This window comes from Agelaius phoeniceus, chromosome 1 (genome assembly GCF_051311805.1).
Source record: "Agelaius phoeniceus isolate bAgePho1 chromosome 1, bAgePho1.hap1, whole genome shotgun sequence".
Lineage (NCBI taxonomy): Eukaryota > Metazoa > Chordata > Aves > Passeriformes > Icteridae > Agelaius > Agelaius phoeniceus.
In genome coordinates, this window is record NC_135265.1 from 60570737 (window position 1) to 60590506 (window position 19770).

At 33.9% G+C, this 19770-nt stretch overlaps 1 protein-coding gene across 2 annotated transcripts in view; it reads right to left on the reverse strand.

Moving 5' to 3' along the window:
- Positions 1–19770, reverse strand: part of ATP9B (ATPase phospholipid transporting 9B (putative)) — a 151235-nt gene that overhangs the window by 101521 nt on the left and 29944 nt on the right. For both annotated transcript variants that reach the window (XM_077179951.1, XM_054629997.2), the window contains exons 5-7: positions 17202–17310; positions 8316–8374; positions 1923–1974 (exon numbers count right to left, since the gene is read on the reverse strand). In XM_077179951.1, the coding sequence (XP_077036066.1) occupies positions 1923–1974; positions 8316–8374; positions 17202–17310 (220 nt within the window). The remainder of the gene's footprint in view (positions 1–1922; positions 1975–8315; positions 8375–17201; positions 17311–19770) is intronic.

Here is a 19770-nt window from a genome sequence, read left to right on the forward strand (position 1 = left end):
CATTCTACTTAAAACACAATGCATTTGATAAAGGAAAAATACACCTAATAAGAAATTAGTTTTATCAAAATAAGCTTGATACCCTAGAATGCAGCTTCTGCTATGCACAGTTAAAAATATCCTAGATAACTGTAAAAATGCAATGGGGGGGGCATAAGTTTCTGGATGAACTTTGTAAGCTGCCTATTTATAAACTCAAATTGCTTCTTTTTTGAGTGATGGTGTAGGATACTGCAATGCTGCAGACTGCATTAATATGTAATGTAAATATTGAAGCTGGAAAATTGTACTTTACCCCAAAATAAGCTTACAGGGAGGTTTGGATTTTGAGATTAGTTCAAACTCTCTAAAGAGTTCATTACTCTTTAGAGGTTTATAGTAAGAAGCTATAGTTAAACTGCTTTATTACACAGGAGATAAAATTACATATAGAACATAAAACCATGCAAAAACTATTTCACAAAGTACTTACAAGTTTCAACTATAAATTAAAGCATAAATCAGTCAAAACTGCAACATCAGGAAGAAACAATTACAGATGTGTTTACTATTTAGTCAAAAAACAATTACTGCCATATGCTTGAAGTTTAGGAAATTATTTTTGTGTGGTTTTGCTTTCTTTTTTTGTTTTTAAAGAAGTGCAGCAGCAATAAAACTAGTTAACCTGTTGCTTGTAAACAGAAAATTAGGCTTTTTAATAGATTGGGGTTCTGAGAGGGAATAAAAATAAAATCCCTGTATCCTGAACCAGAGGATGGTTAACAAAAATGGAGCTTATATAAGACCACAAGAAGACTTTGTCACTCCAGGCCAGTTATAGATGCCCACTGCATGTAATCAGCATTAACAAGACACAGTAAATATACAGAAACTTCTTCTTTTAGCAAATATATAGGTCTCCTGGAGTTCCTTAGGCTATCAGAAGTATTTTTGTCTTCTTTTTCAAATGATCTCTACAAATTTAGGCTTTTATCTGAAATATATGATAGGACTCCAGTGCCACAGTGAAATACTATGTGCACTAATATGGGGCTTACCAATATCACAGCTATTAGCTTTGTGAAATTTAGTGCTGTCTGACAAATACCAGACAGTTCTTCAGGATCTGAAGAGAAATGGTAATATAAAGGAGGAAAACTCATTTGAGTTATACACAGGGGCATCCAGTAGTAATTTCTGAAGTTTACAAAACAGCTATAAATTATAGGGTTCCTATAAAGGAAATATTTGTTTCTCAAAGATTAAGAGTACTCCCCTATCACCATGTGAAGAGAAATGGAGCTAACAAGCAGCACTTTTCTTTCTCTCATGCAAGAAAATTCCTGGTTTTTTGGCTTTTTTTTTTTTTGACTGACTAAAAAGGCAGTATTATTTCAAAGTAAAAGAACCCAAAAAAAGTTATTTCAGGAGTTCAGATCATTGTAATAAATTTTTCCAAAAATAGTTATTTTAAACACATATTAGGAGGTTCAGATTTGAGTTCTTGCAAATTTAATAACAGAAACACAATCAGATGACATTTAAAGATATGTTGCAAGACAATGATCAGTTGCAAATCATGTCAAAATGTGAAAATAATGACAAATCATACTAATCAAATGCAGTCTTATAAATCTATTTGCTAAATACTTTTAGCATTTTTAATATTTAAATCTTTTGTTAAAACAACTCATAAAACCACTCATGTAGAGAAACATATCTATAAAAGTCTCATGTTTGCAATAAAATTACTCCAGTCCAAGCATGAGTTTGTATGGACTCTCTCCCATTAATCTGATGAAAGAAGAGGTCCATCAATCTATTCAACCATTTCAAATTGGCCACAATGTACAATCTAAAATTCTACCAAAACCACCAATCATGTAATCAATAAGAATTGTGGTTACATTATCATGTAACCAATGTGAATTGTGAAAACATACCCGTTTTTTCCGAGGTTCTCAGAAACACCATGTCAGATGGGATTCGTTGATTCTGAGAGAAGAAAGAAAAAAGGTATATTTTTTCTAAGTACGAAAAAAGTGAATTCCAATCAAAAGTCCAGTAAGATCTATCACCAAAAGGTCACACTTGGATTGAAACTCAATTAAAATAGGATTTCTTGCAGTACTTTACATTAAGCATTTGCAATTCAGAAATCAATATTTTCAAAAAATTATATCATAAGCAAACAACAGCTAATCCTTTCAGATGTTCTCTATAAGAGAATCATAAATACCTGAAGAACAGATTAACATTTTCTTGACTGAAAACAGTACTTCAAGTATATAAATATGTAATCAAAATATTTTAAAACATAGTTTCACTGAGCAAAACTCTGACTTCAGTTAGCACATAAAATAAAAAAAAAAAGAAGGTAAATTTAAAATATCAGTCTTGGCACTCAAGTTGCAAATGTTATGTATACCAAGCATTCTTTTCTCTTCCAATACACACAAACACACACAGGGGAAATAGCAAATTAGGGAACAGCATTTTCCTATTCCACATATGTAAAATGAACAGAATTTCTTCCTCACTAAGACACAGAATCACATGCACAGTCAGGTGTATCCATACTGTCATCTCCCTTTCCAGCACAGAATTGTCTGTATCAAGTTTTCAATTATTTGTTCCTCACAGAAAGGCTTTCTAAGCTTTCACAGGTTAAACAAGATGAACAATACCAGCCTCCCACACACATGGTATCTGCTACATGACTACCCAAATCCTCAGTTCCCTTTCCACTTGTTTCCAATGCATCCACCAGCACCAGTTACACATGGCCAACATAGGGTTTAGGAATGAAACACCAGAGAAAGCAAAAATAACCAACATATCAAAATTTGCAAGACACAGGACTGGAAAGGAAAAAAAAAGGTTTTCTATTAATCCAAAGAAACCTTCCTAAAATCAGCATGTCCTCACAACAGTGCCATTTGGAATAGTGTGATCTGAAGAGATCTGCCAGAGACAACTGCCAGACTATGTGTTATATGGGCTTAGCTTCCAAAATATCATGATGCAAGCTCTCTGAATCTCTGGGACACCAGTGCTTCTCACCACTCCTTGTAACATACTCTCAGCAACACCAGTTTATAAATGGGACTGGAAGCAATTGTAACTGTATTGTCTATGGGAAGTTCGGTAAAGAGGGGCCATAAAAGGCTACAGAGAGGGCTACTATCATAAGCAAAGATGATGCTTGAAAAATGAGGAAATTGGAAAACACGAAAACATAGATGCATGTTTTAGTTTACCTGAAAATTCTATATAGGTAGCAAAAAACCCTCTGCATAACTTAAAATGATGCATTTTCATCCATAAGTATTTCCTAATTTGCAGCATTTCCCATTTTAACTCTTTATGCTTTTACAAAGTTCAGTTGCTTGTATGCCAACAGTATTCACCTTGAAAAGGCTGCTCATCTGTAACTAGTACAGCATTTCTTTGAATCTTGCCTTATAAGAGCTAATAATTAAGGTTGCAGTGAAATTTATTATCCACCACGAGCCCAGATTCAAGTAGGAATATCTCATTCAAATTTGGAAAAAAATGCAGAAAAAATATTAACCTTAAACTATATTATTTTGCACCTCTTAGAAAGAAAAAAGAGGAAAAGGAAAAGGCAACTTCAAAATGAAATAATTCTGTCCTTAAGTGACAATAACAATTAAACAGATATCCAGTCTTAATATAGATTAGCTATACATTTTTGCAGCTCTCCTGCCAGCTCTGACATAAATCCATTACATGAGTTTCAGGTTACTGACTTCATGCCTACAAACTTCCAGTTACTTGTAAACAAACTAAAACACTTCACCAACATCCAAAAATTTTGCAAAAATAACTGTCAAATGACCTAATACTGAATTAAATAGAAGTTCTGGTAATACAAAGGAGGTACCTACAAGTCACTACCAATTTCCACTGAGGACACATTTCAGTTCACATTGACTGAACGAAACATTAGCCTCGCACAGAGTATCCAAGATTCAGATACTTTATGCCTGACAAAACTGGGCAGAATCATAGCATATCTGAAGTTGGAAGGGACCCATAAGGATCACAGTGTCCAACTCCCTGCTGCTTTAAGGACTATCTATGACTAAGTCATTTGACTAAGAGCAACATCCAGACAGTCGTTGAACTCAAACAGGTTTGGTGCCATGATCACTTCTCTGGGAATCCTGTTCCAGTGACTGTCCAGTCTCTCAGTGACAAGCCTTTACCCAGAACTTTCCCTAAGACAGTTTCATTCACAGAATCATACAATGGTATGGGTTGGAAGGGACCTTAAATATCATCTTGTTCCAACCCTCTGCCATGGGCAGGAACACCTTTCACTAGACCAGGTTGCTCAAAGCCCCATCCAGCCTGACCTTTAACACTTCTAGGGACAGGGAATACACAGCTTCTCTGAGCAATCTGTTTCAGTGTCTCACCACCATCACAGTGAAGAATTTCTGGCTACTATCTAATTTGTATCTACCCTTTTTCAGTTTAAAGCCATTACTCCTTGTACTGCCACTGCATACCATTGTGTTTCCATTTCCTCGTGTCCTGATGCTGATCACCAGAGGGTGATCAGCAACTCCTCCCCCTCTGCCCTCCAATAAGAAAGTTATAGACTGTGATCAAATTAGTCATGTGAATATTTTCTCATTTTAATACAAAAAACAGATATTAATTTTGCCTTCTTTTGTGTTCTGTCTTGCTCATTTTTCTTTCCTGTAAAATAATGAAACCTTTTCTGCATAAATGTATCTGAATGTATCCTACCATGTAGGGAAGGCTAGAGATTGACTTGTCTTTAAAGTATTTTAAATTAACATCTTGTTTTATTATCAGATTTTTCATAATTTGGAAGTGGGCAGAAAGACACTACAGGAGTACTAGGTACCAAAAACATTGTCACTATTATTGCTGACTCTGGAGAGCAAAGATAGCCCTGCAGATACATACCTACTCACTATAAAAGTGTGACTACATAGAAACAGATGGCAAGTATGCTACAAAAATCTTTAACATCTCATTATGGAGAAAATTAAATTCTGTTGTACATTGTCACAGTCAAACAGCAGCAGTATGTCAATCACGTTAGCCCTCTCGTGTCATATTTATCAAAGTAGAACAAGTTAAAATGACAACAGATACAACTTCAAGCATTCAGAAACCCATGAAGAAACTACATAATCTCAATTATCGTGGAGATTATACCAGAAATGCTTATTAACATATACTGAAATTTGAATATATAAGTCATGAAAATTACTTGAATACATTATTTTTCTTAAATCTGGGCAGAATTAGGGATCCAGAGAAGGAGGGCTCCATTTATCTCAGTGTTTACAGACTTCCAGATTCAGTCCTAGAGATCTAACTACAGCCAGCCAATGGTCAATACAAGGCAAGTGCTTCCCCAGCTCCAGGGTTCTCATAAGTAACTATGCCATCCAGGAATACCAGCCAGACTGGTAAACAAGAAAGCCATGAAGACACCGATACTTTCCTGCAACACAGACTACAATACTCACTTTAAAAATACTCTTCTCATAGCTTTCACATTACTTTCATATTTTTCTCATGTTATTATCAAGAAAATGTTATTTACATAAACTTTTCCTGTTCCCTAGTCAGTCTTCCAATTCCCCTCAATTGTGCATAGCTACAGACCCCTGGAATTCTGCATTTGCTGTCCTCCTTCTCCATGCATGCAATGGACCATGTACTTCTATCATTAACTAAAATACTCCCACTTGCTTCTGAGTTATAAATAGAACAGGCGCTTCCCAGTTGTCTTCCTGGATCTGCATGCTGTGAAACACTGCATGTTAGCATTAGCTACAATCCTTGCAAATACCGGATTAATTTCACTTTGCACACAAGATTAAGGTAAAAATTGTGTACCTTTACAGCTCCAAGAAAAGCTCTCAAGGTTTGAAGAAAAAGCATTACTGTTATCATGCTTTAAATCACTATTATGTGTTGTTATTGTTAAATGTTGTCCCATAAATGTGTAGTTATTATTATTAACTAAACATGTTTTTGAGTTTTATACCCTCCTCACATCTCCAAAATGTATTTCAAACAGTCAATAAGGTACAGTGTCTAAATAACAATATCTGAACTCAACAACTCATCCTTTCAATTGTCTTATTTAGCAACACTATGCACAACTGTGCTTCCACGGGAAACTAAAAATGTGTATTTTAACAAAATTCTCAAGGCATTGTTCAGCTAACAGATATGAATGTCTTTGAGCTTTTAAAATTAGGCAATGTTTTCATCTGTTCAGGCTTCATCATGCCTAGTAATAGTGCTATATGAAATTTTCAATTGGAACACTAGATTTATTACTTAAAACTAAACTATTTTAAGCATATTACAGTCACTTAAGAAATACTTTGAAATTAATTAGGACTATTAAAAAAAAGACGATCACAGGATATTAAAAGTTTAAATCTAGAAGAGCCTTTCACCTAAGTTGTTAGTATTTGTGATGCAGTCACTAGTTAACATATGGATCTTCAGCTCAAGTGAGTCATTAATTTCACAGCAGATGCTGTTGATGCATCTACCAGTCAAATACAATGTTAACTTGTTTCTCTGCCATTAGAGTGAGCAATTGAACATTTCACTCCTGACTGGTTCTTTGGCTTAAGAGTCATACTCTGAAATTGAAAACTGCTTGCTCCAACAAAATACACTCCTCAACAGAACCAGAAAACATTTAATTTCATTAGCCTGAAAGCACCCCCAGCTAGGTCAAAAGGAAAAAAGACAGCTCTGCTGGGGCAGTAGGGAGCTTGAAGCTGAAATACTACATTCAAACCATTATATGCATCTTACTGACAAAACCTGACTCAAATCTTCATCAAAAAGCCCCATTAATCATTATTTCTCTAAATCCTTAAACATTACTTTTTTCATTAGAAACTTCAGGTATTCACTAGATATGAGATCTAAGCTACTGTAAATACTGCTAAAATAGCAACTTCATGCATGACAGAATGATCCCCAAAGTAACTCCAGTTTTCCAAATTCTAGTATAATCCAACAGACAGATGGATCACAGTGAATTTCAGGAAAGGCAGATTACCTAAGTAGCCATCAGAGTCTTCCTTGCACTCTATAATAATTAATTCCAGGTTTAGGGTTCAAGAAGGACAAAAAACTTCCCTAATAAAAATCATAGCAAGTATCTCAGTCTCCTAGAAGTTCTGGAATAGGCAGAAGCAAGCACATGCAAGCCAATTCCACCTGCACTCTAAAGTAACAAGTTATAAAGCAAAACAGATGTAAAGGCCAGACATACCAGTGCCTTTCTTGTACAGCCTAGTACTTGCTGCTCAGAAGGGCCCAAAAATATATAAGGTACACAGAGCAGACAAAAAAGAACAGGAAAAAAGCAAGAAATGGTGAAAACTACATGAAAATATATCTATTTTAAGCTGAAAGCAGCAAGCCAAATGAGACCTGGGTGTATTGTTTTTTTCTTTGAATTATAAGAAATAGAAAGGAAGGAAACAGAAGTTTTCCAAAGCAAGCAGAAGTAGATGCAAGCTTCAATTTGAGGTGCCTCCTTCCAGTATCTCAGTGAATCAGCTCTCTGACACAAAGCATGAAGGGAATTAGTTGCAGGCACCCAGAAAGTGAATCACTTTTCCAGAATCATTTTAAGCAAAAATAGTTACCTCTGACAACCAATTTAAGCTGACTTCTAAGATCACAATAATTTCTTAGTAGCCCAGAAAGGCAACTGAAATAAGCAACAATCTTTATTATAACGTTTATAATGTTGCAATTAGAGTAAAGAATTCACAGCTTTCACTCACCATCTGCAAACAAACTGGAAAGCTTTCTGTCCATTAAAAAACATATAAACTTTCTTATTATTTAATTATATATAGTTAGATACATATTATATTAAAATTACACAAATATATAAATATATACACACACGTATAAATAAAGATGATCCTTGAAAGTTTCAGACAGAGAAACACTGATTCAACCATCAGAAGGAAGGTATCAGTAAGGAGGCATCTTAAAACACTCAGCAGAGCACATTTCAGGGAATTTAATCCTGTAGTTGTATTCCCTTCACAAGATTGATTTAACCATATAACTATTCATAAAATATAAATATATAAACTCAATTAAAATATAATTAATTCTATGATAGACTTCCTTGAAGATTCTAAAATAAGACTTGAACTAAAATACTAGCTAGTTAGGACTTCACAGATAAGTACCTTGATACACTTTTCTTCAGAAGATAATTAGCATGTTAATAATCTTTAGTCTCTAAAATATATTTTAAAAGTATCAACCTTTTCCACTATGATGAGGTCTCCAACTTGTATGTCTGAACTCTTAACTTGCACTTTACCTTAAAAAAAAAAAGAAGAAATGTAATCAACATTAATAAAGAACAACAATTATATAAATCCCAGAATGTAAGTGTTATTTATAGATGCTACTATTAAGTGAAAATGTTACAATTGATACAAAACAGATCTCTGCTGAATACATTGATAAATACATTTCATCTGTTTGAATAAATAACCCAGTGGTTTAAAAAATTCCACTTTTGTAACCAGTTAGCTATTGTAGAAGTATTAGAGGAAAAATACATATGGCAGATGCCCAAGTCTGATCTATAGTATCTGTAATAGAGTTGTAAAATTAGTTGTAAAATTGGAAAAAGGAATTTTTCACATCTACTAGGCAGCACTTTTGTGTCTGACAAGAATTGTTAGGTTTATAGTCATGGAGCAGTCTTGCACATATGAGTTGTTATTCACAGCACAGTTACCAACAGGTAACTTTGCTTGACCACTACAGTTCCTGATGTAATTGACACTGTCTGATAATGTTGGCAATTATAGCAGAAAATCGTAAAACTCTCTGAAGTCAAAGAAATGCCTAAAGATTTAATACCATAAAAGTAAAATATCAAAAGTTGAAATAGAAGTTTTTCATTCTATAAAGCTGCCCATTCAGTAACTGCTGTGAACAACTCACTCAAAAAATATATACAATACATTTTCCCATTTAATTTCCATACATTCTGTAGGCTATTATTATTTGTAAGACTCTTAAGTTTTAACATTCTTATTTGATGGACTGGAAAACTGAGACAGAGGGGTTAAGCTATTGCCCAAAATATGTTATTATTTATCTTGAATATTGAATATATATTGAATATTGATATTGAATTATTAGAATTCAGGAGTTCTACTCCCAGGTCTACAACTCCAAAATAAAGTGACTTCCCTTTAAAAACAAACTAAAATCCAAAATCCCCTGAGGATATAAACACACACACACACACACACACACATTTGAATAGCCTCCTTAGCCCCTGTAAGTATGATCTTCCCCCAGCAGAAATACTACCACAATTCCAAGCAGCAGGTATAAGATGGAAAGCATGTCAAAACATGGCAAGGTGTTAGAGTTCTAAATGACAAGTGGAATGAATTAGAACAGAAGACACACAAAAGCACAGAATGAGCAGCAAAATTTTAAAGTTTAATCAAAAATACTATGAGTAGCAGATTTGTCAATGCACAGTCACATCTCATTTATACTAAGTATAGCAAAGAAAACTAGGGTAGGATGTAAATCCATGAGACCCTTCTCATTACAGCTCTCAGTAAAGAAAGACCATAATTCCTTCTACTTATATTTACATTTAGTAAAAGGCAGTAAGATTCACATTATGAGTAATTATTTTGAGTACTTGCTCTTTAAAATTTCATGCAAAAGCAGCAGCTGCTTTATGTCTAATTCAGTCAATAATAGATGTATTCCTGCAACATACTGCTAATATTTAATACATTTTCCATTAAAACAGCACTTCAAAAATGTGCAATGTCAGGAAAAATCACAATTTTTGTTTGGCCTGTCTGCAAAGTTACTTCTGAGAGCCAGACTTTGCTACTTATAGTGACCTTTTACAGTAGTTCAATTTTTCACTTGCCATAAGCACTTTCTGTCCTCTGCTCTCAAATATAAGACAAATTCTGTCTTCAACAGATAAATTTATGAGGTGAGAGGAAGTAAGAGAAGACTGCAGAAAGTACAAAAAGCTGTAGCAAGAACATCAGCAATTCTTTATAAGAATTTTGAGATACCTATGGATATTAAATTAGTGTCAGTGCTTCAAAATCTTATTTTTTTAATTTAAAGTAACTAATACTAAAGCTTAACCACTAAAAGAACAGTCTGACATAAAATCAACATATTTCACCTGCTTACCTGCACAAGCCTGTGAATTCTCCTTAAAAATTTGGAAGTTTTGACCAGAAGTGAATAGTACATACCAGAGAAAACATCGTAACGTTACTTTGCTTTCTAAATTTGCTGGTTTATCAAAAGAATAGCATTACCTATATTGTTTTCTATTCTTCTGCTAACAATTTTCATAAATTTATCAGTCAATCACTTGATTATAGCAGTAACAGCCACAAAAATTCTTGTATGAGCTATGTCAAGTCCCAGATCTGCACTACCTATACAGTCATGTATGAGTAAAACTATTTAGAGGTACTAACCAAATGTAACTACTGGCAATTTTATCAGCTTAAACAATCCGATTTTCCACAGTTAGGCCATAACTGCACCTACAGTAAAGACCAAAAGACACTAAGCCTGAAAGTTCAAGAGAAGGTAGAATGTTTATGCACACCATGATGTAGGGCAGATATAAAGCAAAGATTTTTGGTGCCAAGTACACCAAGAAGAAAACACACTGCACCTGTGTTTGTACTTCATTTAGCAACTCCAGGAATTTCACTTAATTAATTGAAAAGTTTTCTTATCAGACTGTTTTCTAGGTGGCTTAGTATAACAGAATGCTCTCTTTATTAGACACTAACATGTCTTGTTGGATCATCCTGTACATCCTCACACATAAGGAAAAGGCCTTTGATACATACAGGACAATTCTACAATAAATTTGAATGGCAGGATATATTACATTAAATACTAAATGATAAAATGTGGCAGTAATTAAAAAAGTGACTTAAAATTCTGGAAAGTCAACATAAAGCTTTCTTTTAGGCTAGCAAAAATGAGACTCATTAGATACCATTTCAGAGAACATTAAAATAATGCAATACTACATCTTAGTGAAGATGCATTTAGGAAAAAAAGACACTGAATGTTATTCACTGCATAAATTATTTTTGCTAACTATTTTTTCTCTAAAAACATCTCCATAGCAAAACACACTTCACCATCTGTGTAATTACCAATAAAAAGTCCAAAGCTGTCAGAAGTGGCTGCGCATCCAGACTTTATAGTCCACCAAGGCGCAAGGCTTTCGCCTAAAGCAATGTATAAAATTATGCAGAACAGGAACACTGAAATGTGTCTGTAGTAAGTCATTATATTCCCGAGATAAAGCCAGTTTAAATGAACTGCAATGATTTGAAAAACTAATAAATATCTCATATGTGCTAAAAAGTACTTCACACAAAAAAATAGGAAATGAAGTAAACAAAATATGTGTATAAACTTGTATGCTTCTTTTTATTAAAAAGTATCTCCATCACCTGATTGCCACTCTTGAAAGAACAGTGAAAGACACTTCTGAAAACAGAATTTTCAAATTATTTTTAAGTTGCTGTTACACCTTGCCCATGGTACCTTGAATACTGTCTGAAGTACTGTTTGTGGAGTTAGTAATAGTGCTTGTCTCTAACCCATAAATACAAAACTCTTTTGACTGATGGCAGTGTACACCTTTGAAAGCTCTTCCTGATAATCTATTAGCCTGAACTGTCAGCATAATTAGAGTACACATAACATAATGGGAAGTTGGAGGAGAACACAGCAGGCAGGCAGCAGAGGAAAACTTAAAGTTCCAGTGAGTCCAAGATGAGGATGCTGATCTTTCAGAGCAAGTGCTGTCTGTAGATTGTTCTTTCAAACTCCATCTTATATAGTGAAGCAAGGTTAGTCTTTAACCACCAATTGTAAAACTCTACAAAAAAGCTTCCTAACTTCTCTCCTATGTGTCCTGTCAACTCTTGGGTAAAATTCTTCCTTATCCAATCTCCTCAATGCAAAAAAGTGGAATAACAGTCCCCTTGATTTTTCCTCTCTTCTGGCTCTATTTAAAATTCTTTCTTACATTAAAATTTCAAATTCTGTTTCTATTGATAGTACTGATTCTGTTGATAGTCCCTAATCAGACAAAATGTATGTAATTTTTTAAAAATTTGTCTGTTGCAAATGATCTGAATACCAAGAATAAAATCATCACTAGGTCTGAAATGTTACAAGCAATAATGACCTAATGTTGTACCTCTAGATTCAGATATAGTGTGGTTTCTTAATGGACTGGCTTTTCAAAGCAGAGGGACAACCTGTTCTTGAAGAGCTGAAATTCTAACAAAAAAGAATTGAAATCACTTTGGGTCTCCAAAAGAAACATACTAGCTTTCATACTTTTCCCTCTTGTATAGTAATTACTGGTTATTGATATTTTCTTAATTTCACATCATTTTAAATGTATGTTTTCAACATCATTACATTCCTTAATAGCTTTTAAGGAGACAGCCAAGAGCTAAGCTTTCACACTTGAATCCTGTATGGAATTATTTCATTGAACTTTTCTCTCCTGACATTCAATTTTTCTTTTGCTTTGCAGGTTGCAAAGTGAGAGTTCTGCAACATGCTAAACATTATGAAATAAAGTGACAGATGCAGGCCTCTTCTGCTACTAGTAATTGTGACTATTATAGTAAGTTATTTTCTTCTCGATCTTTTTTTTTATTGGAAACTTCAGTAACACTGCACAGACAAACCTCACTAGGAAAGGTTCAGAACTGCCAACTTCAAGAATGGAAAGGGAGAAAAGACGAGTTAAAATGGCTTTACAATTTTATTATACAATTGGCTTTTAATAGGCTAATGAAATAGATAATAGCCTGTTTATAAACTTGAGGTGATTCTGCTTCAGAATAGCAGTTTTTTATAGGCACTTAACTAGGCATACCTAAGTGCACAAGAGAATAAAGTAATATACAGTAGTGTATAGGTAAAGCTTGTACACTACTGTATACTGTATTAAAAGTGTTAAAAGTATAATTGTCCTTCAGGTAAGAAAAACAGAAGACCTCCCAAACCTGCATGCCCAGGTTTAAATTTTTTCCCATTGCAGTTTTCTACTCTAGAAAAGGATATGCAGGTGAACCACTCTGAAACAGAAATTCTTCCTTGCAACTTAAACTTGAATGCTGATTTAAAGCTGTCTGTTAAGGATCTGCAGACTTTCATATGCAGCAAGCAGATTTTGCAGCAAACATCTCGATAAGATTAGGACAGCAGAATTGTTCATACACTGAACAATGTAATATATTCAATACAATAATCAAGCATCAAGTAAACAAAGGAAAAGAATCACATGACAGACATGAGACAGGTACACTTAATTGACTTGCTCACTTAAATCTTCAATGCATTTACTGATTTGCATGTTTAATCACTTGCCATGAAGGGTTCAAAAAATAGAATCAATTCCAACTTTATGGTTAGCAGGTTCACCAGCTCACAAAGTGCAAAGTTACACACTGCAAATTCAACAAGCGGAGACCATGCAACATAGTGAGCTTTTCCATGTTACATGTCAAATAGGGAGTTGCGTATCACTGGATATCTCATGAATCACAATTAGCCTATGGATGTTAACCTGTCCAACTACAAATAAGTAATACTTAAAGGAGATGCCCCATTCCCCCTTGATTTCCTGCTCTGAAAAGCTCATAATTATTTAAAAAAGCTGATTACAATAAATACATCTTCAAGATTTTGAATTAGTAGAAAGAAATTCTAAGTCCTCAACAGTTACTAGTATGAAGTTGTTACACTAGCAACATGCAAGTCATAAGACAGCATTCACGCGTTTTACATGTTTAGGAATCCCCAAGACTAAGGAAGACTCCAATGGAAAGTTAAGCCTGATAGATAGTCACAGACTCTCCAATTTTAATCTTCTACAGCACTGTTTAAAAAAAAGAAATTAGTTTATACAAATCAGCCAACCCACAATATTTTTATGGAAGTAATTAATCACAATTTAGATCCCAATAATTTCTACTGCAACAAATATGTTTATTTTCCTTTAGTAAACATGTAATTTGGAAAACAACTAACTAGACATTATTTTCATTAAATTTTCATTTTTATCAACCAAAACTGAACACTGAGCCTTGTTAATTTTAACTTTTTCTACTGTCTAGTTTGAGCATGGGCAACTTGCTTAACATCTCTATGCCAGTTTCTCTCACTTTAAGATGGAAAAAAATAAATATTTCAAATAGAGGACTGTAAAACTAGCACAAGTCATAAAATCATTAGGAAAAAAAATGCTAGAGCAGTATAAAGTGCAGTTCCACTCTGAAAAGTGACTCTTAAGAGTGGCATCGGTTTTCAGGCTTTTAATTAAATCAGTATCAAGTTTGTTCATTCACAAGAAACAAAGCCTTCTTTCTCCAAACCATTAGCCTGTACTTTAGTATAGTATGCCTAACTAAATTTTTCCACTTGAAGAATACTGTCAATATGAAAAAATTAGGTAATTATATTGAAAGTTATTTTTAAAAATAATCTGTGGAAGCACAGTACTTGATTTTACTAATTTACACAGATAAATAAGATAAACCTACATCTTTTTTAAACATGCAAAAAATTTTGGTCTAATATTATGATGGGAGGAAATCCCATTTTTTTGTATCAAAATTACATCTCTCCTTTTCAGAATACCTCATTATGGAAGAACCCTATATTAGGAAAAAAGTGAAATTTATCACTACTTATGATTTTATAGATGGGTTTATGGCAACATGTAGTACAATTTTGAGTAGTGACTCCAGTAATGTTTTCACTCTTAAAATTAGTCATTACTCAAAAGACTGTTAATTCAATGATCACACATAATTGTCAACACGGGATTCAGAGTTCATTGTAAGCAGAATTTTTGAATCTTTACTTCTGTAGAAGACCAGTCTCCAAAAAACATACAAAATAGAACAAAATTCAAGTATGAATTCATGATGGCACTGACACCAAAGTCTGAAAGCCAAAATGACAAACACTCTTATAGGTTAAAAGCTGATATCCTTTTTTTTAAAAAGGGGCATTTTTAAAGCTTCTTTTTAATAAGTCCCTTCTCTCTATGTGTCAGTTCCTGATATAACTACTGGGCTTTACTATACACTACTGTATACTACTTTTAAATCTTTAAGGTGACCAAACCAAACTTTCATTGACAACTTCCTTATTTCTAGAAGAAGCCACAAAATGAAGGGTTTTTCAAATACATATATTCTCACAAAATATTTCATGAGCAGGGAAAGAGGAAATTGCAATTCCAAAACTTCTACTTAAATGCTGCTTAAATGTCTATTAACTCTAAACATACATTTTAAAAAGAGAAGGAAAAAAGGTACCAAACTTTGCTCTTAAAAGAGAAAATGTCAGTCTTAACATGTAAATCACAAAGGTAACTATCAAATGTACATTTGTTTCCTGAATTAAGAATTTCAGATTACTAACACTGCTGCTGAATAGGATAGGAATGTACTATCTGTTTCAAGGTGAGTGTTCAGTGGCCTACCATAACAGATCTAAAAAATGAATAGGTTAACTAGCAGTTTAAATTACAACTTTGAAACAAAAGCCATTAAGAGTTCATTTCCTAACAGACTGTATTAATGACTGTAAAAAAGATCTGGATGCCAGCAGTGAAACCCTTGTGTTAAACAAATTATAGCTTTGCCAATTGTCCCATATGCCAAATTTCAACAGCTGTACTACTAAATGTTGATAACACTATCTCAGACTGACTAGGAAAGAAAGAACATGAGACTATTCCCTACAGTTGTTCCCTTCAAGATGGAAACTCCAGAAAACAATGCAAGAATACACATGGCAAGGAAGCAGCATAAATGCCTCTCAGCTGCTAGGTTATGCCATCACTAATGAGACTGTTGACTGTTTGTTTACCTTCCAATCACTCAAAAAATGGGTACATACAGAACATACTTGTGGTACATTACAAGATTTTCATCCATTTACTTTCTGGAGAGAATATTATCCAGAGCTACTCCAAGAGTTTAGTTCCTAATCAAGATTCCAAGACCTGGTGATGTTACTCTTCCCACTGACTTTCAGAAAATATTCACCAAGATATACTAAAGAGTGCACTGAAATGTGTGTTAGGAAGAAGTAAAAAGAATTTCCATTTGGCACAATGTCTGCCAAATACTCTAACTGCCTGAGGTGCAACCTCAAATTCCCTTAACTTCCCCCTTTTAGAATTTTTATGCCAAGGAAAATCATTAACAAAGAAAAAAGATCTTTTGATGGTAATAGCGAGGTCACAATGTAAAGTTATTATTTGGATTTGATAATATTTTTTGGCACCTTTCTATGTGGCACTCTGTTCTGAATCTAACAGTAAGAAGTGCTAAGCACAAAAAAGTAAAGAGCAATGCACAATTCTCTCTTCTGCTCATGTCTAAAATTTACAATAACATACAAAATATAATTGTCATTTCACATCTGAAGTGCTTCACTTCCTTAAAAGTCTTCATGAAAACCTGTTAAAGGTGTTGAGTCCAAAAAAAGTCATAACTGATTTCTCCTTTCATTAAAGAAAACTGGCTGTTCCATATTGCATAATCAAACAGATTTCAAATTACGTGCAAAAATTCAAATTAATATTTTTAATATTGAAGCTGACTCACAATACACCTTCCTTTTCTTAGGCACAAATATATCCATCAATTTTGAAAACTTCCAGAGAATTTTAATTAGTTTCATTATTTACTACTCCCTCATTTCCTATATATGCTTGATACATAGTTGACAATGTCGTTCAATTACTGTTCAGCATTAATTTCAGAGGTAAACTGCACTTTGAAGTCAGGGTACTAAACAGCAGAATCCTTAAAAAATAGATACAATTATATACATACACCTTTCTTTGACAAACAACCAAATATTTATTAAAATTCCTAAATAGACCAAATTTAACAATCATATTTGTCTAAGGAAAATCACGTGTTTTCTTTAGTTGAATATAAGTTTCATACTGAGCATTACAGCTTGAAATTAGTTATTTCTTTGAACTGAAAACCTGCAAATGTATATATAAGAAAAAGATGAAATATTTTAAGGATTTATAAAATGGTATTGCCAACCTCGTACTGTCAGCTTGCTATACAACTGTGAGTTCATTTCTTTGTCTCTCTTGTAACGTCGAAATTCATCAACAGCTTCCCGTACCACTGTGACCGTCAAAACAAATCCCTGTTAAAGATACAATTATGCAGTTCAGAATTCTCAGTACAAGAATAGAAATAGAGAAGTAGCAACACTACACAGAATAAGAACATGTGTTTAGAACATTTACTTTTTTTAATTTGGATTTGAGTCTTTTATTCATTATAGTATCTTGGTTTAGTCCAGGAAAAACAAAATCATACTTCCACATTGTACAAATATAATTAGAGTAACTATCTGTCCAAATACACATAACTTAGACAGCATTTTGAAATGCAGAAAAAGGAAGATGCTTTGGATTACTTAAAGACAGCCTTTATAGTTTCAATAAGCTTATTTCCTTATCATCCACAAACTTTAGGGCTTTACCAAAAACATTTAAAAAGCCTTCAATTCTAATGCTGAAAAATTGCTTTTTTCCTAATACACAGAAAAAGATAAATGGCTAAGTCTATAATTTTACATTTAAATGTAGCTATTTAGCAACACATCACAAATATGGACAAAGGAAAAGGGGATTTGTTTTGAAAAACTAAGTATCTAAATGCTTTGGCTGCTCCTTTCACAGACAATGCTGCTGCAGCTTCTACTGGAAGTGCACAGAGTGCTTCACTCAGCTGTGATGATCTCTGGCTAGAAAGGGTGGTAAGCTAAAAAACACAATTCAGGGATAAGCACATAAATCTTCTCTCTACCTCTCTAAACCTCCTCAGATCAGATCTCCTGGCTTAGACTCAGAATTTGATTTTTTCACCATCAATGAAAGAGAAAGAAAATTTTTACCAGTAAAAGGACCTTTCATTATTATGAATAAGATGGATACAAAATTCAAATCCAGCAACAAATAAGATTCTACATTATCTATCTAGCTTCAGACAGCCACCACTACTTTATAGAAGAAAATTTATCCCATTAGACTTCTCTTGCAGAAGTCCACAGTTTGCAAAACTTCCCCCCCTAATGTCCCAGAAATATGAAAGGATTGAAGGTGTAGAGTTGTCCTAAAAGTGTTGACTAAGAAAGGGTTGACTACAGATTTTAGCAATGTTTTGCAGCTCCAGACCAAAGTGCCAAGGCTTATCCAGCTGTGACCTTATAGTTAAGCACTACTTATTTGTTCAAGTTTACATTGGCTACAATTATAGTGGAACTACATTGAACAAAAAATGGCCTATGCAAAAAGCATCCTCTTTTTACTCCCCAGGGCATAATGGAATGAAAAAAAAATCAGATTTTCTCCCTTTCTGACAGCAGTATTTCTATATACCTTGGCAATATAGATATTTCAGCTGCATAAAAAAGGGCACTCCTGAAGCACCTTGAAACATATTTCTCATTTTCACACACATTGCTACTAGACAGTAATCAAAACACAGAATGCAAGGTGCTACTTGCAAGAATTTCTTTTAGCAGCCTCTTGCTGAGCAGCTGAGTACAGCTGTCCATGACTGTGAGGAACAATTTAAGAAAGACACTTGTCTTTTCACTCATTTGCTCAAAGGGAGCTGATATTCTTTCAAAGTAGAGCTAAAATTGTGAAGCCAGTTTAACAAGGGAACCTATTATCTTTCTTTAACTGTAAGCAGGTAAGAATCTTTCATGTACTGCCTGTACTTTCATGTACAATCAAGCCTGTATGCTTTAAAACCTTTTGTATGCTGGAGTGGAAATGAGAAGTCCATTCCCTAAAGCAGTTGAAAATAAATTACCAAAATAGTCTTGTTTTAAGAACTTTGGGGCTTGATATAACTGTATCTATGTTGTAAAAATCTGTTGAAATAAACCAAAGGCAAAAAAAATCCTAAACACAACAACCCACAAAATCCACATACACCATCAAAAAACCCCAAACCAGTTCTAGCAATAGTCAGCTTCTAGTCATTTGGATTTATGTATCAGAGCAAACAATTTCCTTTAAAATTTTGAGAGAAAATACAAGTCATAGCTATTTCTCTGCTTATTACTGAAGATTTATCAGTAGTTACCCACCCTTCAAAAAAACCTAAACTTATCTGTTAAGCAGCAAAAGCAGACCAATGGATCAGACTTAAATGTTTTCTATTTTCCTCATAGATGCTTAGCTTTGTTCAACATACAATTGCTGCCTTTTACCTGGAGGTTGATTATTAGCAGAAAAGCTATTAAAGTAGAAACAAGGAGTTTAGCAAAAAACCCCATACTAGGTACTAGTATTTTCAAGCTATATGTGAAAACTGGGATGCATAATTCAAAATACCTTTGAATCAGATATTTATACAGAACAGGTCACTGGTGTTCACAAAATACAGTATTTTCTCCCTTCTTTGAGCAGGATAGAAATGGGCTGAGATGCTAACGGCTTACTTGTTTGTTTTTTTTCCTTACTATCCCACTAATGTACAGTGCTGCACACAGCACATCATGGTGAACAGAGCAACTTCCAGACAAGGCTGACTTCTGTCTTTTCTTACTGTGTCAGTGACAAAGACTTGTAAATATCCATTTAAA